Source organism: Gopherus flavomarginatus, chromosome 9 (genome assembly GCF_025201925.1).
Source record: "Gopherus flavomarginatus isolate rGopFla2 chromosome 9, rGopFla2.mat.asm, whole genome shotgun sequence".
Lineage (NCBI taxonomy): Eukaryota > Metazoa > Chordata > Testudines > Testudinidae > Gopherus > Gopherus flavomarginatus.
Window position 1 is genome coordinate 33,579,803 of NC_066625.1, and position 23,826 is coordinate 33,603,628.

Genomic DNA, 23,826 nt, shown 5'->3' on the forward strand with positions numbered 1-23,826 from the left:
GAAGCAGGCCCTAGACATGACAATTGTTTTGGCTTTACTTTATTAATATAAATTTAACTTTTAGTGAATTTAATTCTAGGGATAGATGCCACACTGGATACTGAAATCTTCAATTCACAGAACAATTACTATAGAATATAAGAATTGCCACCTGGATTGGACCTGAGATCCATCTAGTCTGATATGCTGTCTCTAACAATGGCTAGTACCAGATGCTTCAGAGGAAGATGCATGAAACCCCTCAGTATGAAGATATGGGATTATATGCCCCTATGAAGACCTCATCATAATACCTAATAGTTAGAGGTTGGTTTGAGCACTGAAACATGAGGTTTTAACCTCTCTTTCAAAATTTGTTACCATTATCTATTGCAAGAGTCGGCAACCTTTCAGAAGTGGTGTGCCCTGTCTTCATTTATTCACTCTAATTTAAGGTTTTGCATGCCAGTAATATATTTTAACATTTTTAAAAGGTCTCTTTCTATAAGTCTATAATATATAACTAAACTATTGTTGTATGTAAAGTAAATAAGGTTTTTAAAATGTTTAAGAAACTTCATTTAAAATTAAATTAAAATGCAGAGCCCCCTGAACTGGTGGCCAGGACCCAGGCAGTGTGAGTGTCACCGAAAATCAGCTTGCATGCTGCCTTTGGCATGCGTGCCATAGGCTGCCTACCCCCATTCTATTGTAACTTTGAATGTTCTTGTTATCCATACAAATGTTCAATCTCTCTTCGAATTTTGCTAATGTTATGGCCTCCTGTGGCAATGAGTTCCACAGTATAATTACACCTGTGAATTTTTTAAAAATTTGCCATAATTTAATTCCATTGATATCACCTTGTTCCTGTGTTGTAAAGCAGGGAAAACAGAAACTCCTGATGTACATTCTCTATATCATAGATTTTTATCATGTACTATCACAGTCTACTTAGAAAAAAGACGATAATTTTAAAAGTTATAATAAAAAGAGGATAATTTAACTGTGGCTTTACTCTTCCTTTTAAAGGGCATTTATTCAGCAAATCCCATACTGTAATATGTTTTCTCCACAATTCCAGTTAAATGTTTTGCCACTTTTTAATCAGACTGAATTGTATAGCAACAATGTTTCCCATTGTCCTAGACATGTTACAGAAAGCTTTTTACCTATGCTTAAAAAAAAAATGATCTAGTATTGTTTATGCTCCCCTGAATCAAGGTTTGTCCCCTTCTAGGCCATGGGAGATTGGAAAGGTTTAAGGTGATAAGGCCAACTCGACTTCCTGCACTTACTAGCTACAGCAAGGAGGACGGAGGTAATATTGGTAGGCATGGAACGCACATTAGGAAATCTCAACCAGCGCAGTGCCGTGTCAAGCCCTAGTCTGCTGGTGGCCAGGGGCTGCCCGTCGAGTGGCCGCTGGGCTCGCCCCATTTCCCAGCAGGGCCCTGCAAGCCACAAGCCGCTGCTGTTGTTTGGGAGACATCATGCTGCTCTGTGACACAGTGATGATGGTACGATGACACCAGAGCAGTGCAGCCTGACCTGACCATGGATAGCGGCACAGTAGTGACATCACCTGTATGTGCTGATTTCATGGATGCGCTGCTGATGTCACGGTGACAGGAGTGCTGCCCGGCCCCGTCTCCATAGGAACAAGCAGAGGCACCAGGGCTGTCAGGGGGTCAGGGCAACACGGAACCTACCCCCACCCCCAAGCTGCAGGCAGGCAGGACCCCCCTCCCGATGCACCGGTTCTCCCGGGCCCCTCTGACCTCTGCTGGGAGAGGCACGCTCCATCCGCTCCGCGCCCCTGGGCGCTAACAGCCAGGCGGTAGCAAATTCCGTTCGAGGCGCATGAGCGCATGATTTGGCGCGCATGCGTAGAACAAGCGGCGGCCGTTGCCCGTGAACACTAGAGCGCTTTCCGTCGCCTTGTCCCTTCGCGCATGCGTAAAGCATCACTGTGCAAGGCCCACTTCCCAAACGTGTTTCTGTACGCATGCGCAAAACCAGCCCGGGTGCCCTGCTGGGCATGCAGGGGCGGGGCCCTAATGGTGGCGGGGGGCGGGGGGGTGTCGCACGTCAGTCACGTGGGAAGTTGATCGGCCTGGGCAGCGCGGTTGGGAGAGCGGGCCTGGTTGAGGGGCGGGGCGCTGAGCCGCGATTTACGCGGGAGAGGCTGCGCTCTGCGCTCGGTCCTCGCCAGCCCCCACGCTCGTCACTCCCTGGGGGGGGGGGGGGGGACAGAGGCGCTCCCGGGAGCGGGCACTGTCAGATCGCCAGCCCGACAGCTGGAGGGTGCGGCTGGTGCTCGAGCGATCAGCTGCCCGGCGGCGCATGTGTCCCTCGTGCTCTGGGCAGCTGGAGCAGCCTCAGCAGGAGCTGGCCCTGGGTCTGGAAAGGAGAGAAGTTTGGCTTTGCCTGCGCTACCAGTTTTCTTGGTCGGGGTGTGAAAAAAACAGCCCCCTGATGGACATAAGTTTTTCCAACGAAAGTGCTGGTGTGGACAGGAAGCGCTGCTGGTTGGAGGTGGTTTAATTATGTCAGCAGGAGAGCTGTCTCTTGCCAGCAAAGAGCAGTTACACCAGGTACATAGTGTAGACGCAGCCATCAGAACCTTGCCCTACCTGTAGTTACCAGTGCACTGAAAATGGATCAATCACTTCCTTGGCCAAGTCCTGTGATATGACAATAAGGAGTCTCAGTACTAGCACAATAACTTCAATGAAAAGAAAAGGAATACCCCTTGTATTCTCAGCAGCTGGATAATTTACTGCCACAGGAGGACAGAGGAGGATTATTTTAACCAATGATAATTATGCATGTTAAAACAAGGGTAATCTTTCAATGGACGTTAGGAGCCTAAATATCTTTGAAGATCTGGGCCTGAGTGGCTTTGCTGAATGTAAGCCTGCAAAACTCATTCTCTAAATCTCATACCAAACGTAGCCATTGAATGCTTCTCAGTATTTCAGGCTCCTGCAATTTTTTATTTTAAGCATTGAGAAAACTCTATGTTGGGCCTTCTGGCAAGACTATCTGAAATAAAAATCCCTAATGGCCCTTATTTCACATATGCATAGCTTGGTGTTGTGTTGGGGCTTTATTGGGTGATGGTTCCTGGGATTCAAATAAGCAGCCAAGTTTCCACCTTTCATGATCCATAGGTCCTACACATGCTGTAGCTCATCCACTGCATCAAATGCCCTAACCTCAAGCTGAAACTAGACAATCACTGCACTCTCAAATGAACTCACACAGAAAAATAATAAAAGACAGGAACATTCTATCTCCTCTGGGTGAACACTTTTCACAAAACAATAACTGCATATCTGACCTTTGAGTCCTTATTCTCAAAGAAAATCTGCACACCTTCAAAAGATGAGCCTGTCTTAAATTCATAACTTTGTTAGACACTAAAAACCACGGACTCAATAGAGATACTGAATGTCGGCGTGCAAAACTCATTCTCTGAATCTCATACCAAAGGCAGGACGGCTTTTCAGTTCTTTGCTTCATGTCTCACTCGCTATAACTGGTCACCAACTCGTAGATCGTGATTGACTGGTTGATCGTGGAACCTCTGACAGTCGATTTCAGCCTCAGTCCTCCATCTTGTTTTTTTTCTCCTCCATTCCACACCCGCTCCAGAGGTCCGTGCCATTCACCAGGTCCCTCTTCTTCTCCACCCCCGCAGGGTTGGTGAGGGTGACGAGAGACACAGCAAGTGGGGGGTCAGGAGGAAAGCCGTGGGCGGGTGAGGGTCTCGTGGGGGAGGTTGGTGAAGAGGTGAGTGGCAGGTGGGGGTGTCTTGTGGTGGGCGGATAAGGAGGCAAGCGGCAGGTGAGTGGCAGGCAGGGGGGATCTGGCAGCGGGCCGGAGGGTGAGGAGGCGAGCAGCAGACAGGGGACTGGCAGTGGGCTAGGGGTGGGGAGGCAAGCGTCAGACGGGGGGTCTTATGGCAGGCAGGTGAGGAGGCAAGCGGCAGGTGGGTGACTAGGTGAGCAGCAGGCGGGGAGGATCTGGTGGCAGGCCACAGGTGAGGAGGCAAGTGGCAGGTGGGGGAGGGGTCCTGGGGCAGATGGGTGAGGAGATGAGTGGCAGGCAGTGGGGATCTGGTGGCTGGCCAGGGGAGGAAGCGGCGAGAGGCAGGTGGGGGAGGGGTCTTGTGGTGGGCAGGTAAGGAGGCATGCAATAAGCGGCTTGGGGACGTGTTTTGTAGTGGGTGCGTGAAGAAGCAAGTGGCAGGCGAGGGGATCTGGTGGTGGGCCAGGGGATGAGGAGGTGAGTAGCAGGTGGGGAGGCTCTAGCGGTGGGCTGGGGGGGAGAGGAGATGAGCGGCAGGTGGTGGGGCCGTGGGGGATATGGCAGCAGGCCTGGGGCTGAGCAGGCAAGTGGCAGGCGGCAGGGATCTGGCTGTGGGCAGGGGGGGGTGAGGAGGCAAGCGGTAGGCAGGGGGTGTGTGTGTCTTGTGGTGGGCGGGTGAGGAGGCAAGCAGCAGATGGGTGACCAGCTGGTGAGGGGGATCTGGTGGCAGGCTGGGGGTGTGTGTAAAGAGGCAAGCAGCAGGTGGCAGGGGGTCCTGTGGCTGGCAGTCGAGGAGGCAAGCAGCAGGCCAGTGGCAGCAGATCACGGTGGGCCGAGGAGGTGAGGAGGCAAGTGGCAGGCAGGGGGGAAGTTTCTCATGGCAGGCAGGTGAGAGGGATCTGGGAGCAGGCCGGGGGGTGAGGAGGCAAGCAGTAGATGGGGGTGAAGGTGTCTTGTGGGTGAGCAGGCTAGCATTGGTGGGGGGGGGTCTGGTCACGGGGAGGGGGGATCTCGCGGCAGGCAGGGGATGAGGAGGGGCTGGGTGGAGGGGTCTTGTGGCAGGATGCAGTGAGTGGGGCCAGTGGTGGGGCCAGGATTGAGTGTAGGCGGGCCATGCACAGAAAAGGTTGGACAAGGAGCTAGATTCCCTCCTGGGAAGCTTTACCTACTGCCCATGGTTGCTAGCTAGACATGATAGTGGTGACAGATGACAGAACAAGAAGCAATGGTCTCAAGTTGCAAGGGAGGAGGTCTAGGTTGGATATTAGGAAAAACGATTTCACTAGGAGGGTGGTGAAGCACTGGAATGGGTTACCTCGGGAAGTGGTGGAATCTCCATCTCCATCCTTAGAGGTTTTTAAGGCCCAGCTTGACAAAGCAGGAGGTTGGACTATATGACCTCTCGAGGTCTCTTCCAACCCTAATATTCTATGATTCTATGATGAGTTGACCCCCTCAACGTAACAGCTTATAAATTTGAAACAGCTTCATAACTACATTTAAAACAGTACTTATTATTAGTTGCAAATGCAGAACTGAAAAAAAGAAAAGGAAAAAGGCTTATCGTGTGTGGCACGCATGTCTACCGCTCAGAAGTATTTCCCATAGACTTCAGTCATAGCTAGTGCTCTCCCATTTTCTCTTTTTATAATAAAAAATACATACCTAGCTAGCTAGCTGGCATTAACAAAGGGTGATGAACCGGAGCCATCTAAAAAAACCGAAAACCTACAACTTCCATTCGGAACAGGAAAGTGAATTTCTATTTGCAACAGTGAAAGATAAGTGTGCATGTCTGTTCTGTCACACAAGTATATCAATAAGTAAAACGGGGAATTTAGAAAAACACCACAAAACAATGCATAGCAAATTCAAGGACAGTTTCCCCTTCAATAGCGCACTCCATACAAAGAAAGTTAATGAATTGAAGGCCGTTTTGAAAGCTCAACAGTCATTTTTTACTAAACCATCAGCAAAAGGGAGGGTCTCTACTGAAGCATCGTTACATGTTTGCCATCTGCTGGCAAAACACAAGCAATCGTTTACAGATGGAGGAGTATTTAAAAGAGGGGATGACCGTGTCAGTATATTTATGCCAGCATCTGTAATTTTCACTCCATGCATCTGAAGAAGTGGGTTTTTTACCCATGAAAGCTTATGCCCAAATAAGTCTTAAATTAGTCTTTAAGGTGCCACTGGACTTCTCGTTGTTTTTACTTGATGAAGTGGATTCTGCTTATGGTGAGCTGCTCCCCCACGTGGATGTGACTTGGTTAAGCAAGGAGAAAGTCCTGCAAAGATTTTTGGATCTAATTCCAAAAATCATCACTTTTCTAAAATCAAGGAACGAAGTGTGCAATGAGCTGTTAGACAATGCATGGCTGCTAGACTTCAGGTTCCTCCTTACTGACATAATGTCCAAATTGAATGAGCTGAACAGCAAACTGCTGGGAAAGGACAGAGACTTATCACATATGATCAATATGGTGAATGCATTCAAATTGAAACTGGGTCTGTGGTGTGATGGGTTCCGTCACAGAAACCCCTTGGGACTGTCACCTGACATGCTTAGATTACCTCTGAGTCCATTTTCCCTGCCAGCTTGGGACTCCAGAGCCCTGTCTTTTTGAGCCAGACATGCTAGCCTGCAACACAGACCCAGGGTCTTGGCCATGTCCCCATATCTGCAGACTAAACTGAAAACAGCTCAGCAGGTTTACCTGTCTCCAGCACCCAGACACCCAGCTCCCAATGGGATCCAGACCCCAAATAAATCCGTTTTACTCTGTATAAAGTTTATACAGGGTAAACGCCGCCCTCCATAACACTGATAGAGAGATATGCACAGCTGTTTGCTCCCCCAGGTATTAATCACTTACTCTGGGTTTGTTAATAAACAAAAGTGATTTTATTAATTATAAAAAGTAGGATTTAAGTCATTTCAAGTAACAGACAGAACAAAGTAAGTCACCAAGCAAAATAAAGCAAAACCACACAAGTCTAAGCCTAGTACATTAAGAAACTGTTTACAGGTAATATCTCACCCTCAGAGATGTTCCAATAAGCTTCTTTCACAGACTAGACTCCTTCCTAGTCTGGGCCCAATCCTTTCCCCTGGTACAGTCTTTGTTAGTTCCAGCAGACATCTTAGGTGGAAAGCAGGGTTTTTCTCATGACTGGAACCCTCTCTGTTCTGTTCCACCCCCTTTTATAGCTTTGGCACAAGACGGGAATCTTTTCTCTCTCTGTGTGCCCCCCCCTCCTTCTAAATGGAAAAGAACCAGATTTCAGATGGATTCCAGTATCAGGTGACATGATCACATGCCCTGTGAGACTCCAGACTCCATCTTTTCTGGGCAGGCCCACAAGTACACAGGAAGTACACAGGAACAGAGCCATTTACAACCAGTTGTCCTTGTTAATGGGAGCTATCAAGATTCTAAACCACCATTAATAGCCCACATGTGTAATTACAATAGGACCTCAGAGTTATACTTCCTATTTCTAGCTTCAGATACAAGAATGATATATACATACAAATAGGAGGAATATATTCAGTAGGTTATAATCTTTGTTATGATATCTTACAAGAGACCTTTTGCATAAGCTATATTACAGTTACATCATATTTACACTCACAAGCATATTTCCATAAAACATATGGAGTGTAATGTCACATGTGGTCCTCCCAGTCAAAGGATAAGATGCAGCAGCACTTCCCAAGTCTGGAGAAAATACTAGAAAAAATTTAAGACAGTTTCTTGCTGGGAGTTGCTTTTGCTGATAAGTAGAAATGTTGAGTTCTTTGTTGTTACTAGGGAAACTGTTAGCCCATTAGGGGTTACTATGAGTTGTGGGCTTTGTTTTGAGCAACCTATAAAGATTAGTTAAGTGTGTGCAATTTGGAGATAGTTGGGAGAAGTTCGAAGAGGATTTCTACAAGCTATTAGACTGACATCTAACTCCCCGGCGGCTAGGAGGAAGGCTGGAACCCTGATGCTGAGCATTTGACACCATCTCAGACTTTGGGTAAGTGTATATAGGGGGTTCTAGATTATTGCTATTTTAGATGTGTGCTGTAGACTCAATAAAAACAAGGATTTTGAGGTAAAAGCATTCATGCATACCAATCATTCATCAGACAGAGGAGCCGTGTCCCTACTGATTTATGTCCTGACAGCGCCTGGAAAACACAGACTAGTTAACAAAGTTTCCAATTCAGAAAACCCCGGGTAACAACTGCAGAGGTGTTAATTGCCCACTTCATCTTGAATGGTCTCTTGTCTTACATGTTAACTCCTTATGCTTAACAATGTGTTATCTCTTGTATTTAGCTGGGACACACTGATTACCTTTCAGACCTGAAGTAGACAGAGCTCTGTGTAGCTCAAAAGTTTGTCTCTTTCACCAACAGAGGTTGGTCCAATAAAAACTATTACCTCACCCACCTTGTCTCTCTCATAACCTGGTACCATCATGGCTACAACAACACTTCAGAGTGCCAGGCATTCTGGCAACCTTAAGACATTCCTATTAAACAAAACCTGTTTCCTCAGAAAGCACACACAGCCCCTCTGGGTTGACGATTGCATAGCAGACCTCAGAATTGCCCCTAAAGACAGTTTTTGAACGTTAAACTGAACTGGAGAATGGGCAGGAATTCTCTTCGAAAACAGGCTCCTGAGCTGCTGTCTATCCCAACCTAGGCCAGAAACTCTGGATAGTTTTAGATCTCTGAAATGGCTTGGTTCCACTTTTTGTTGAAATTATAAGCTGCAGAGGACTAGGATTTAGGACTTCTGGGATCTATCCCCAACTCAGATTCACTGTGTGCCCTCGGACAGCTCACTTACCCGCTGTGCCAGCTTTGCCACTTGTAAGCTGCAGACAATACTGACCTACTTCACAAGGGGTTGGGAGAATTAGTGTTTGTAAAGCAAGATAGAAGTGCTAAGTATTATTAATGTCTCCTGAGTTCTCTGCTTTTGGAAACAATGGGCATTTCTTCCCTTAATGTTTTAAACAGTTGATGGTGGAGGAGCTTAGACTGCAGATTCCTGGCTTGTGGTTTGTCTGTAAATCACAAAACTGGACTCCACCCAAGACTCTCCCTTGAATGTTTCAGCAGGAAGTCTGGATGAAGAAAGCTCTGTTCTCAGTTATGTGGCCCAGTGAACTACTTTATGAGCTGGTCCGATTTCAAGGTCCCAGACAGACCTGCAAGGGATTCTGTCCAAGTCTCAAAGAACAGGGTCTCAGACACGTCCTTCCAAACTGGATTTTACTGCCTATAAACATTTTGCGTCTCCTATGTTGAAGATGTATGTGACTCCGCAGTACCGCCTGTGGGTCAGTTGACCAGCCTCAGAAAAAGGAGGCGGCTTGAGAGCCCAATTTATTACCCCTGCAAACGACATAAACACTTAGGGCTTGTTTGTACACAGAATTTAAACTGGTTTAAACTTATTCCAATTTAGTTAAACCAGTACTTAGATCAGTGTAGCTTGAAGCACAACCTAACAATCTTAACCGGTTTTGAACCAACAGATTGCCCACACACAAAAGTTGCAGTGGTTTAACTAACTCGGAATAAAATCACATCTTATCGATACAACGGTGTGTAGGCCCGGACTTACTACCGTTGTAGCCATGAATCAAAGCAACATGGATGGGGCCTGAGTTCTTTAGAGGACCCCTATGTTGTCCCAACTTGGGTCCTGGTGAAATCGGGCATGGAAGTAAGCATCACGGTTGAAAGCAGAATACATCTGGGAGGAGGAATAAGTGGCCCATCCAACAAAACAACACACCAACATTGCAGGCTGTTAAATGTTATTGAGAGGTTTGATTTTTGCTTGCTAGAGGAATCACAAAGTCTGCTCTGTTCTGTTTGCAAAAGTCCAGAAAAAGTATCTGGTGAGATGGAAAGAGTTTGCTGGTGCAAATGCAAATGAGGATGAGTAATTTAGTATCTCTGCATGAAAGAAATGTGGTCAGAAGACTACAATTGACAACACTGGTTTGCTGCCACCCTCTGTATTGAAATTCTGCAGTGATGTGCATGTTCCATACTGTGCTCTTCTTTCTGCACAAAGTGCTCCCATATGGAGTGGAAGTGAGAAACTAGGCTGCCTATTCCCAGCTCAAGGTTCTCCTTTTTACCTATATGTTTGGAGCAGCTCATCGTTTACACCATTTTTGTTAACGAAGGGGCCTCCATTGTGCGCTATGAAGAGCTCCCCTCAGACTCAAAGCCATGTGCAGACCGACTGTCAAGCAAATCCTTTGCATCCATAGCATGGCACTGCCAAGGTGTCAGTAGTTTTTGTTCATCCCCTAATGGTGCTACATCTCATTTTTCCATGTGTGCTCTGTAGTGCTAGTGATGCGTAAAACGTTCACAGCCTGCCTACCTCTGCTGGTCACTGCCTCTCCTGTCATGCACAGCTTTACCTTTGTGAATATATGGGTCCTGCATCAAAAGGATATGCCAACAGATCATTTTAATTCTCTCACATCATGACTCAATTGTTTCCATTCTCTTGCTGCATGTGCAGTCACTGTTCCCCTTCATCAGGGCTCTGGTATCAGCCATCATTAATACAGAAGGATGGGATGGATCAAAAATAAGGAATCAGTGATGCTTCTCCTGCTTTGATATAGCATGAGCACAAATGTGACTTTTTGACCTAAGTTTGACCCTCTGCATGCTGCTGCCTCCTTCATACACTGTTTATTACCCCTTTTCATACTGACACAATAGGCTAGGGGGCAGGTTTTCACATGAACAAGTGTTACTTTGTTTGATCTTTTAGTCAGTCACCTCTCAACCCCAAAGTTAGGGCCCTAAGGGTTGGTTGGTGCACAGGATTCATGGGATCATAGCCTGTTAGATAGAGTTCATGCCCCTGCCAGGGGAGGATTTACTTCCTAATAGAACACACAGGTTTTATAAACCAACACTAAACCTCAACTCAGCCAAAAGGATTCCATTCCACCATGCAACATCTCCCCCGACAGTGAACAGACATCACTGTCAGCAAACTCTGAATGGCCAGAGTGCAGGTGAATACTTATCAGGAATTCACCAGAAGTTTCCATTTCTTTACTCTGTTTCCATAAAAAGCTATAGCAACACATTACAATACAGTCTACTTCCATGGACGCATACTATTTCTCCAGCAGTACAGGACAGCATACTATTTCTCCAGTGATCATACAGGGTTCTAATAAGCCCCGGATATACATGTAGCATCTAGTAATAACTTGTCATTCCTATATACTTGCACTGATTTGTTGGCAGAATGATCCAATATATCTATTAAAGGACTCTGCATAGAAGGTCGCTTCTCTAAGGAATATATTTTAAACAACTGTGCAGTCTTGGTTCACTTCATGGAAGGAGGCGTTTAATGACAGATTAATTACTGGCTGCAAATGTAGTGGCCTATATATGCCAGCTCATTTGCACGCTTACTGTTATACACAATATAACGCAGATTAGGTGTAAAAACAGTTTACTGGGTACCTCTCATTTAAATGACTAAGGAATTCCAGCACAAACAGCGACAAGATGCCACATGTATCTTACTGGGAGCTGGATCGTGACCCATCACTCATTTCATATAAGCCACTGAACAGACTTCAGTCAGTGATGACACTGGTCATCATTTATCTGGTCTGGGTTAATCCTGGAAATGTAGAGGGGAAAGGTTCTACTCTCATTATCGGCCCCCAGACCAATCAGCCATTAGTTACTACTCTTCCTCATCTGAGTAAAACTGAAGGCTAAGGTAAGTTTATGGTATGCAAAAGTGACACTACATATCTCTTGGATCTTGTCTGGTCAGCCTCAGAAATGCTGATTTAGTGACAAGTTTTTACTACTTATTTGTGTTCACCTGCCAAGCTCACATAGCTCTGGGAGAGAGCTGGATATCTATTCTGGCTCACATAGCACCAGAATCATTACCCAAGTTCTACTTACAGAATCTTATTACTGGAGATTTAAGGATGAATCAGAAAGAGGCTGGCCTGACTCTCAGAGTCCATGCTGAATTTGCAGAGTTGCCAGTTATTAAAAAAAAATTTGTACACTGATTTGTCCAGGTGTAATTGAGAAACAAACTTGGAGGACCATGATGACTCATCTATCTCAGGCCCTTTCTGTTGGGTAGCAAGCACATGTTAGAAACCTGGAGTTCAGATCTTATAACCTTAAGGACAAGAATGAGGATACATAGTTGAGGGACTTGCCTCCTATCTTCCTTCCATACTTCCTCCCCCAGCCCTCTCATGTTCCCGCCAGCAGAGGGAAGCCTCCCCACCATTCTAGGACCTTGCTATCTCTCAGAATTGGGTACTGTCTGAAGGATGCGAACTGTCATGCTAGCAGACCTGGGACATAACACAAAACAAAATAAGGCAAAATCCCATGATGAAGGTATCTTGAAATGAAGAGGAATTTATTTAATATAAATAAACAAAACAGAGATTACCTGGGGCATGCAAATTATACTGCAAGAGAGGCAAAAACCCTGGAAACTGTCCAAAAAGCCAAGTGAGCTTGTTAAACATTTCCCCAGATACAGGGATAAGTTCAGTTATCCAGCAGCTGAGCTACCTTATCTGCCACACTACTCTGTTGACAAATCATTGTTCCATCAGTAATACCTGTGTTTGCTAATGGGAAAAATCTATCCTGTGCCTGCTAAGCCCTAGGTGCCAGGCAGAGGTGGAGGTTTCCTGACAAGCTAATGAATTTTGCTAGTGTGGAAGGCTGGTGTTCTGAGCCCACTGGTGTATAAGGGATAATTCTTGGGTGGGTATATGGAGTTCTAGTCCATGGAGCTAGTCTGGACTCCTGATGTCAATTGCTCTGCTGGGAAAGGCTGTTTCTAGAATCGATATGAAATTAGGACTTTTGGGCCAAACTTAGAAATCCTGGCAAATCATTTTAGCAGTAATCTCCAGGTTTTGTCTCAGCAGGACGATGGGACTCTGTGTGGGTAATACACAGTCCAGTAATTACAGCTGTAACCTCCCTATAAAGTGAAACTTGGAAGCACATTTAGGTATGATGCAGAGCTGCAGATATTCTATCCATGCAGCAGAGTCTTGGAACAGACGGATGTTCCAACAATCAACAACAGAAGCAGTTGTGCCGGAGAGAACAGAGACTGGCATCTGGCACAGAGCTTGCCCTTTTAATACGTTTGGACTCAGTGTTTTTCCAGGGCTTTGGTAAGGAGTTCATTCAGACGGCTCACCATAGGTCTGGGATCATCATTCAGTCCTGCTGCTATCATGGCGTTCTCATAAATCTGAGTAAGACAAGGGCACAGAGAAGAGGAGAGTTATTAGCAGCAGAAGCCACCTTGGTATTAAATAGAGAAGTGCTGCTCCTCTGTAGAAGATCATGGGATACACATCAAGGCACATCTGGGGGGGATCATATGATAGGAAGAGGTGCTGCCCAGGGATTCTCTCTAGCACCCCATGCTCCAGAGTGCATTTGAGTGTGATGTGCCACTTGGAGCCTTGGTCAGTTTCAGACAGCCTTACCATCCCCTCCCCACTTCAAAGGAGCCATCTTAAATACCAGGTGCTTCCAGTGGACAAGTCTATGAATTCTCTCTGCTTTTTCCCTCCCTGCCCCTCTTTCCCAAGTGCAGTCCACCCCTGTGAGAACAGCATAGCTCCTAGCTCTGCACCAAACATGAGCAGGGTCAGAGTGGGTAACACCAAGCCCCGTTCCTGGACGGCATCACAACATTCTAGGGAAATGGACCCTGGGCCATTCAGGACTAAAAATACCTAGAGTGGGGACCACTGGGTGTATGCTTCCTGCTGGCCACAAGGACAGCCATGGCCCACTTCCTTACTGCTCACAGATATGGCAGCCTGCCCAGGGAGCATAGTGGTGCAGACATGGCTCTCACCTGATCGAGCAGCAGCTGGGCCAGGTCAGGCTGGCTGACCCTCAGCTGATTGAGTTTCTTGATCAGAGCATGCCTGCAACGGAATGAGAGATCAGCACAGCGTCACAGTGCTCCTTGGACACATGAAAAAGCCACTGGTCCCAGGAGAAGCAATGAGCTATGGAGGAACAGCGAAATGCCTCCCTAATGGCCAAAAGTTCCCTTCTCTGCCTCTTTACCTGTGAGCTTCTCCCTCCCTCCTTCTACATCCCAGCCCCATAACCTGTGGGGTAGATAATGCAGATGGCTGCTGCTGGGAGACCCCCATGAGGCTGGACATCAGGTGAGCTTGCATCCATCACTGTGCACAGCTCCACAGGCCAAGACACAAAAGCACAAACTCAGCACTTAGAGAATGCAGGATCCAAGAAGGTTCAAGTTCGCCATGCTAGCCAGTGTCTGCCTTGGCACAACATCCAAGCTGAAGTGCTCTGGCTCTGTCCCACCTCACCCTGTGTTTATCTCCAGTGTGGGCTGCAGGATCTGGGCACGCTCCTCGTTGGTTTTGGCCAGCTGTTGCATGCGCAGAAAGTGGCGGGCAGCCCCCATCTCAAGCACAGTGATCATGGCCGGGTGGGTGTCCAGTCGTGGAGTCACCTGTCAGAGGAACAGGATGGAACATGCAGGCGGCTCAGAGGTGGGGGAGAATGAAGGGCTCAAAGGCTGGTTTTCAGCCAAGGAGGAGGATGTCCCCTCAGTGCAGAAGCTACAAAGTTCCTAGAGAACTAACACCCACACTCAAGAAACTGCTTACAATTGGGTAAAAGTCCATGGCCTGACCAGTACCTTTTTGAGTGTGCGAGTGAGTGAGTGAGACAGATAGACATTGAGCACAGGGCAGGGAGCTTGGATGATATGGGTCTAATCCTGCCTCTGCCATTATCTACCTACCTGAGAGTTTGCTACAGCGGCCGTCCCCGCAGTATGGAAGTGCTCCACTGACTCCTTTCTCTGACCTCAAGCCAGTCACCTACCCACACTGTACAGAGGTGGAAGACCAATTAAGCCAAGTGTACCTGAACAATCCGACTGCAATCACGCCTCTGAGCCAAGCCAAAGAACTGGAGCACACCCTGGTCTCTAGAACGCTTTCCTGTGTCCTGGAGTGGTGTCCTTTCAATCTAACAAACCCTCCAGCCTTTCTGGTGTCAAAAGAGTTTGTCATCTTATGCAGCCTAGTTCTCTAGCTAAGTCACTGCTCAGTCTATCTCTTTTTGTAGCTAGCAGAAAGGTCCAAATATAAGAAACTCTAAGCCCAGCAGTCTCGGACTCGCTCCTCTGGCCTATGTCTAACACTCACTGTCCTTGACCATTTTCCATCTCCCTTCTTAGTCTGGGTAAGAGGTAGGAGGACCCAGGCCGACCCACTCTACTGGGCTCCAGCTCAGGGCCCTTGTTCGGAGCAGGCAGAGTTAACCCTTCTGAAGACCACTGCTGTTCCCTAAGCTGCTTCCTACCTCTGTGGGCTTTACAGCCTCTTGTTCTGCTTCTCTCTCTCTGGAGTGTTGGCTTCTCTTCTTACTAGTTTGCTGTCAGTAGCTTCTCTCCACAGTCTCTCTGTCTCTCTAGCAGCCACCCTGCCCTCCTGCCATACAGCCCTTTAATACTCCCAGCTGCCGTGGGGCTGCCAGCCAGCTTAGGATGAGCAGAGAGACAGTCTGCGTTAGCCCTTTGGATGCCAAACCAGCCTGGGGTGTATAGACAGAGTCCAAGAAAGCAATACTGAAACTGAGATACAGGGGGAAAGACGAGAGCTGGATTTATAAAGGAATATTACTGAAAGGGCCATGTAGTTCCAACTCTATCCCTTGATAAGCACGGGACCATCAGATACGCTATTTACATCCTGCCCTGGCAGAAGGGAAGTGGGGAGGACACTTATTATTTATACTACCATGGCATTTATGGGCCTACCTGAGGTCAGGGCCCCATTGTGGCAGGGGCTACACATAAAAGTAAGAGACTGTCTTTGCCCTGAGGCACCTACAGGCTAACTAGACAAGCCAGACAAAGGAAGGGTTCTTACACCCATGTTACAGGTGGGGAATTAAGGCACGAAGAGATTAAATGATTCGCCCAAGGTCACACAGAAAATCTGTGGCTGAACCCACATCTTCTGGGCCCTAGTTCAGTGCCTTGATCACAAGACCATCCTTCCTCTTTTCAGAGGTTATGATCTATATAGGTCTTTTCCACCTTTAGCTACTAGAATCCTATAGCACATGTACCTTAACATTGGTGACGCGAGAGCCCAATGCATTCCTCATCCAGGCCATCAGCTCCTCAGCCTCTTTCTCCGTCAGGCGTTCTGCAGCTTGGGGGGAGGAGGATGGGTTACATTGCAGTACTGTCTGTCACTGGGGAGCACTAGGGAATGTGTGCTTTGCTCCTGAAAAGCAGCTTTATCCATTCCACATATCCATCCGTCTGGTCTCTTACCAACAGAGATGCAGACATATGGCACCATGTCAAATGCACAAGCTCAACCCGCATCAGTCCAGAGACCACATCATACATAAAGAGGGCCAACTTATTCCATCCCAATCCCCTCACTCTGCAATATCACCCTTGGGATCAAGAGTGTCTGCTTTTAAAATGAAGCTGGCTTTAAAACCAAGATAGGCTAGAGATGCCCATGAACTCGCTGTGCAATATTTTAATCATTGTTTTAAACTAGGAAACTGCTTGAGTCCTGTCCACAGCAGGGCCTGCTCTCTTACCAGACAGGGTTTTGACCCCAGCACAGACAGGACAATGTTAGATTTATTTTAAAGAGAGGAATTTACATCTATACTATACAGCTCCTGCTTCATGGTTCTCGGTGTTATTACTGAGAATATAATCAACACTTCGTAGGCCTTTACAGCCACTGGCCTTGTGAATCCTCAGTGACCCAGTGAGCTCCACAGGACAGGCAGGCTGGTTAAAAGCCTCCCAGACTGGGCCTGCAGCACTGGTTGGGGAAGGGAGGCTGCATCCCCAACCCCTTCTTCTTCAGGGACGGTGATGGGTGCCTCTCAGCACTGCAGAGGCAGGATGCTAACTAGAGAGAGTTTGCTCACATGCCCGGCAAAGGCAATGCTTTCTTGAGGGAGGGCATGAAAATCAGGGATTCTCACTGGCTACCAAGTTGGCTGCCATGTGGGAGGCTCAGCACTATCTGGCTGCTGAGGTGGAGAATGTAGATGCTGAGCCCAAGGCCATGCACAGGACATGCTGGGGGAAGAGAGGCTCTACCTGGGCGACTCTCCTCAAACTTCTCTTCCTTATAGTGGTCAACAACGATGTCAGTCTCTACTGAGATCAGCTTCTTCTTATCAAACTCCCGAAGGTGCAAGAGTGTCAGCTCATCAAACTGCTCATAGCAGAACAGCACCTGTATTGGAAAGGACAGTAAGCAACGTGGTGTCCAGTGATGAACAGGATTGTGGGCAGCTCATCAAAGCTGCAGGGACAATAGCCCCTTCCCTTTCCCAGGGAGCAGAGCAGTGCTAGCCAGCAAGAGCATCACAAGTGAATGCTGGCAGATCCATCACTGCCCGCCCCCCCTCAACACCCTGCTCCCCAGACACATACAGCAACTGAACAGGCCAACAGGTTTGCTGACTGACATTGCTGAGCTCTGTGCAAACCCCTCCCCTTGCAGCAGCAGTTCCCAAATGGGGTTGTGCCACGAGCAGACCATGGCTGTCCCTAGTGTGCAGAGGGCACCATTCTGCTCCGCACAGTGTGACCTCACATCTATGGAGCTTGCAAACAAAATGGCATCCTCTGTGTGGTTAGACCTCACATGTACGGTGTGTGTGCAGTTATGAAAGGAGAGAAAGGATGCCATTTTGCTTTACAAAGCGGCACCCTCCATGCTATCTGCGGCCCCCGGAGGAAATGGTTCATTAAAATGGGGTCATGCCAGCAAAAAACATGGGAATCCCTGCCATGCAATATCCACCCTGCCACGACGTACAATGTCTCAGCATGCACAGCCTTCTGTGAAAAGATCTCCTCTTTGCAGGGGCAGTGCTGAGTCAAGAAACTGCTGATTATAGACACAACTTCTTGTACTTCATTGTCCTCCAGATTTCATCCCTACCCTCTACCACAGATTCCTAGCAGTCCTAGGAAATGGACTGTGTGGAATATGCCCACCTGATCCTATCCAATCTCTGCTCAGTGCCCAGGAGAAACTGAACATCCCACAGGGCTCTGCTAATACGCGCAAGGGGAAATTCCCTCCTGCCCCAAATTTGGTGGATCCCAAAGTAGCCTGGAGATAGAGAAATCTTGCTGTCCTGGGGAGGAACTATGAAAGGTGAGGAGGAACATCCGAGGACCCCTGGAAAAGACCATGAGCCCAGACACTGACCTGCTCCTCACTCATCACCCTGGTACAAGCATTGCAAACCAACAGCTGGGCTCTGAGGCAGAGCGGCTTTACTCCTGCAGTGTTAAGCCGAGAGAAGTGCAAGAGCTCATGGATTTTCGCCTGTACAGACTAATACTAACTCATACGTTTGTGAGGCTCCCATTGCCCTTTGCTTCTGAATAAAGAGACAGAGCTAATAATCCCCTCCCCCCTGCAAGGTGAATATCCGAACCCAAGAGGAGGCAGAGGGCTGTGAGGCTGCACTGGCCCTACAGAATGACTGAAGAAGTAACATATGCAGAGAGCAGGGAACAATATGTCTCAAAGGTTGTGTCTCCTTTGCAGCATCTCTGCTGTATCCCGCAAGCCCATAAAATATACCAGACACAGGGGACCCCACAGAGAGGAAGCTCCGCCTGGCAGCAGAGACAGAACTCTGTTGTGCTGAAGCCGACTGGCAGCAGCAGAGGGCAGCACACTGCTGCATCTTGCTGAGACACTGCATTGCTCACCCACCTCCATATCTTTTTTCTTCATGGCCTCGAAGTATGGCGAATGCTCAGCCAGGTGCCGATTGGGCGCACACAAGTAGTAGATATTTCGGCTCCCTGCCTGCATGCGGCTGGCGTACTCGGTCAGGCTGGTCAGCTGGCCTGCAGGCAGCGCCGAGGATTCGTAACGCAGCAGCTTCGCTATGTCCTCCTGGGAGAGGAGATTCACCTTGTTAGAGGTGTGATCTCCCTTGCAAGAGGCTGGAAACCTGCTCTGGTTTCTGCTCAGGTCTCCTGCAGTGCCAGACAGTACAGAACAGCTCCCTGGGGCAGCAGGGTCATCAGAGAAGCTGGAGGAGCTTCTCCCCCACAGCACAGACAGAGGGGAATGTGGTTTCTTTAGAGGGTATTTTTATGGCACTTGTCCTGGCGGTAGCTGAGCACCTCAGGGTTCCGCACAGATCTCTGAACTACCTTAGCCAGCAGGCCAGGCTAGGGCAGTGCAGCCACTCTGCACTCAGAACAAGCATAGGCTGTCAGTAGCTGTTTTATCAATGTGGGAGAGAGGGGTGGTCAGGACACCAAGATAATCCACCATGCCATAGGGCTTTCAGCCCTCCCATGAGCAGACAGAAGGGAGCTCAGTCCAAGGACCGAGGAGGAAACTCTCCTCTGCACTTTACAAATCCAAGTGATTACTGCAGGTGGAGGCTACGCCCAGCCGTCTCATACTGTAACCCACAGGGACCAAAGAAGCCTAACATGAGCAACTGCCTTAGTCACTATACCAGGTGGGTGTGTGGGTAACTATAGCTTCTAATATGGCATATATATGTCAGCAAAGGACTGGCAATATTTGTCATAAACACCCAGCCATGTTAGCAGGCACTGATCCTGCTACCAAAGGGTTAAGTGGGTTCTGCTAACTCACTTTCCCTCCTAGATACAAAGGAGGTGGGAGTGGCCCTAGACTGGATCTAGAGTGTGGACTAAGCAGTCCTGAGAGAGGAATCCTGGGAGAAGCGAAGCCTGGGCAGAAAGGCTGAGCTGAACATTATGTTCTGTTCTTGTTTACATATAGATTCCAAGGCAAGAAGGGACCACTGTGATAATGAAGTCTGACCACCTGTGTAACACAGGCCAGAAACCTGCCCCACAATAATTCCTAGAGTAGAGCTTTTAGAAAAACATCCAACCTCGATTTAAAATTGTCACCGATGGAGAATCCACCATGACCCTTGGTAAACTGTTCCAATGGTTCTCTATTCTCACTATTAAAAATGTATGCTTCATTTCCAGTCTATATTTGTCTAGCTTCAACTTCCAGGTATTGGATCGTCTTAGACAAGGGGTGGGCAAACTATGGCCCGGGGGCTGGATCTGGCCCTCCAGAAGTTTTAATCTGGTCCTCGAGCTCCCATGAGGGAGCAGGTCTGCAGCTTGCCCTACTCTGGCGCTCCAGCCAGGGAGCAGGGTCAGGGGCTTGCCCCGCTCCGTGCGGCTCCTGGAAGCAGCGGCATGTCCCCTCCAGCTCCTACACATAGGGGCAGCCAGGAGGCTCTGCATGGTGCCCCCGCCCCAAGTGCTGCCCTGCAGCTCCCACTGGTCGGGAACTGCAGCCAATGGGAGCTGCAGGAGCAGCACCTGCAGATGGGGCAGTGCACAGATGAGGCTGCGCCTCTGCGCAGGAGCTGAAGGAGGGACATGCCACTGCTTCTGGGAGCTGCTTGAGGTAAGCGCTGCAGGCACCCCTGCCCTCCAACCCCCTGCCCCAGCCCTGATCCCCCTCCTGCCCTCGGAACCCTTCAGTCCCAGCCCAGAGCACCCTCCTGCACCCCCAACCCCACCCCAGAGCCCACACCCCCCGTCGGAGCCCTCACCCCCTCTTGCACCCCAACCCCCAATTTCGTGAGCATTCATGGCCCATCATACAATTTCCATACCCAGATGTGGCCCTAGGGACAAAAAGTTTTCCCACCCGTTTTAGACCCTTCTATGCTAGACTGAAGAGCCCATTAGTAAATATTTGTTCCCCATGTAGGTACTTATCGACTGTAATCAAATTATGCCATAACCTTCTCTTTGCTAAGCTAACTAGATTGAACTCCAACTCTATCACTGCAAGGCAGGTTTTCTAATCTTTTAATCATTCTTGTGGCTCTTCTCTGAACTCGCTCCAATTTATCAACATCCTTCTTGAATTCTGGACACCAGAACTGGACACAGAATTCCAGCAGCATTCACACCAGTGCCAAATATAAAGGGTAAAATCACCTCTCTGTTTTACTCAAGATTTTCCTGCTTATAAATCCAAAGATCGCATTAGCCCTTTAGGCTACAGCAGGGGTCGGCAGCCTTTCAGGAGTGGTGTGCCGAGACTTCATTTATTCACTCTCATTTAAGGTTTCGCGTGCCAGTAATACATTTAAACGTTTTTAGAAGCTCTCTCTAAGTCTATATTATATAACTAAACTATTGTATGTAAAATAAATAAGGTTTTTAAAATGTTTAAGAAACTTCATTTAAAATTAAATTAAAATGCAGAGCCCCTGGACCGGTGGCCAGGACTCGGGCAGTCTGAGTGCCACTTAAAATCAGCTCCTGTGCCGCCTTCGGCACACGTGCCATAGGTTGCCTACCCTGGGCTACAGCTTTGCACTGGAAGCCCATATACAACTGATTATCCGCCACGACCCCCAAATCTTTTTCAGAGTCGCTGCTTCCCAGGATGGAAGTAGGGCCTCCATTCTTTGTTCCTAGATGTATACATTTAACCATATAAACAACACATATTTAGAGCCCTGCAAATCGGTGGAAATCTGCTTTATATTCATGGATATCCGCATCCATGGACCATCTTTGCAGATTGGATGCAGATACAAATTTTGTATCCACACAAGGCTCTACACATATTGTTTGCTTGAGCCCAGTTTACCAACCCATCCAGATTGCTCTGTGCCAGTGACCTGTTCTCTTCATTATTTACCAGTCCCCCAATTTTTGTGTCATCTACAAATTTTATCAGTGATGATTCATGTTTTCTTCCAAGTCATTGGTAAAAATGTTAAACAACATAGGGCCAAGAACCAATCTCTATGGAACTCTATTAGGGACACACCCACTCGATGATGATTCCTATTTACAACTACATTTTGAGTCCTGTCAGCCAGCTTTTAATCATGTGCCACATTAATTTTATATCTTTCTAGTTTTTTAATCAAAATGTCATTCAGCACCAAGTCAAATGCCTTACGGAGTCTATTACATCATCACTGTTATCAGCCAAACCTGTAATCTCACCAAAAAAAAGATAACAAGTTAGTTTGACAGGATCTATTTTCCATAAACCCATGTTGATTGGCATTGATTATATCACTCTCCTTTAATTCTTGATTAATCGGGTCCCGTATCAGCTGCTCTGTTATCTTGCCCAGGATCAATGTTAGACTGACAGGCCTATAATTAGGGAAGTGGGAGTATTAATATTTGTATTAATAAAACCAAGTGCCAAAGGGAGGGCAGGTTTACACTGTATAGTGTGTGGGCTGTGTCTGAGAAGGGATGGGGAATGGCACCTGTCCACAACCCCCTTTCTGAAAGCTTGTAGGACACTATGGAGGTTAGAATATTTTGAAGGATCTGTAAATCTCCAAAGGGCCAGGCACAAAAGGCCACATGAGCAAATGGTAGGATCCCCAGAAGAGAATCACCTTCCCGCACCACTGCCTTATCTCAAGTCCGGGCAGCAGTCTGTGCTCTTTCACACCAGCCAGACACTTAGTATGAGATATACCTTGACGTCCTGTTCTGCTATGGTCACAATCCCCTCTCTCATGAACAGCCCATAGTCTTCAAAGAACCTGGCATATTTCTCTGGGTCCTTCTTGCTTTGGTCAATGAAAAACTTGATCAGCCTCTTCTGCAAAACATCCCGGAGTTTCCTGCAGTGAGAACAAGTATTGTTAAAATCAGCTGATAGGCCAAGATGTTCAATGGTTTTAGGTTAATGTCCCTTTCCCTGTATACAGCTTCAGTCACAGATTTCCTACACAAGGGATAGCTTGGAAAGAACAAAGGAGAAACACCAACCCACAGCCTTCTTGCCCTCACCCCATCTTCACACGCGATCTGAAATTGGTTTCTACTCTCATCTCAGGCAGGGGCAGCTCTTGGTGCTAGGGACAGGGTAAGGCAGTATTCCAAACCCACTGCTGGAGCCTGGCTCCTCCTGACTTAGGAGACTCCACCATTCTGCACTGCACAAGGGGTTTAGTGCACTCTTCCGATAAGCAGCTCACTCCACACCTGCCAAAATCAAATGCAGTGAGGAGGTGGCTATAATGCTGTCATTTTTGGGGGGTGCAGTGTTCTTGACTAATTAAGAACATATATAATGATGGAGGCTTTTTATTTTCCAATTAAGGAGAATTATTTTGATTATTGTAAGAAAGTACCTATTCTAAATCTCAAAGTACTTCAACAACAGCAGAATACATGATGCAGATGCAACCCCAAAGGCAACAACCCCACCTCACGCAATAGAATACAAAATAACACCCTGACCTCTCTCTCTGAACACTCAGCACAGGAGCCTTGGTCTGTTGTCCTTCAGGACACACTGTAAGGAGGAGCGAATTCCAAATTCAAGGGCACTTTCAGAGGAGGCTGGCCTTACAGTGCTTGGCTCTTTTGACCCTTAGGGCATGGTGTAAAAGCTGATCTGTTTGGTCAGACCTTTGATAAAGGGATAATGGTAGGGGTGTTTTGTGTGTAGCTTAACATTGCAGCATGTCTGAAAAGAGGCCCGGAACACTGTCCACTATTAGGAGGATGCTATGAAGGGCCTATTTCAAAGATGTATGCATAATAAATGGTGTTACTTTAGCATGGACCCAGCCTCCCAGTGTCTGTAGCTGACTTTTGGATGTGTTTTATAACCTTTTACTTTCCAATCAATGGACCTGTTGGGAAAGTCAGAGGGCCCTAAATACTAAATTCAGTCTCCCAATTTCCAGCCAAGTCAGTCTGTACCATTCATTATATAGGACACAAGAGGGAGCCCGGCAGGTATTCAGAACATCCAGCAGATTCTGATATGGAACATTGCCCCAGCAACCATGAAATGTGACTGCTGAAAAGTTTGCTCCTAGAATTGCTTTTAAGCACCCTTCCTTGTTCAAAGTGAGTGAACTCACTA

The 23,826-nt window shown here is 47.5% G+C and overlaps 2 protein-coding genes across 8 annotated transcripts in view; both read right to left on the reverse strand.

The window, feature by feature from the left end:
* Window positions 1–1,908, reverse strand: part of SLX4 (SLX4 structure-specific endonuclease subunit) — a 41,811-nt gene extending 39,903 nt beyond the window's left edge. For 5 of the 7 annotated variants that reach the window (XM_050968033.1, XM_050968032.1, XM_050968031.1 and 2 more), the window contains exon 1: window positions 1,761–1,846. Coding sequence is in view for 1 of the 7 variants with exons in the window: in XM_050968035.1 (XP_050823992.1) it covers window positions 1,761–1,866 (106 nt within the window). In the remaining 6 variants the exon portion in view is untranslated. Of the gene's footprint in view, window positions 1–1,760 lie in introns of all 7 variants that reach the window. The other 2 variants (XM_050968035.1, XM_050968030.1) reach the window with 2 other exon arrangements.
* A 10,331-nt stretch (window positions 1,909–12,239) lies between these two features.
* TRAP1 (TNF receptor associated protein 1) overlaps window positions 12,240–23,826 on the reverse strand; it is a 64,837-nt gene continuing 53,250 nt past the window's right edge. Inside the window, exons 12-18 of the mRNA XM_050968197.1 lie at window positions 22,423–22,570; window positions 18,655–18,840; window positions 17,013–17,151; window positions 16,004–16,089; window positions 14,227–14,372; window positions 13,737–13,809; window positions 12,240–13,118 (exon numbers count right to left, since the gene is read on the reverse strand). Coding sequence (XP_050824154.1) covers window positions 13,017–13,118; window positions 13,737–13,809; window positions 14,227–14,372; window positions 16,004–16,089; window positions 17,013–17,151; window positions 18,655–18,840; window positions 22,423–22,570 — 880 coding nt within the window. The 3' untranslated portion in view covers window positions 12,240–13,016. The remainder of the gene's footprint in view (window positions 13,119–13,736; window positions 13,810–14,226; window positions 14,373–16,003; window positions 16,090–17,012; window positions 17,152–18,654; window positions 18,841–22,422; window positions 22,571–23,826) is intronic.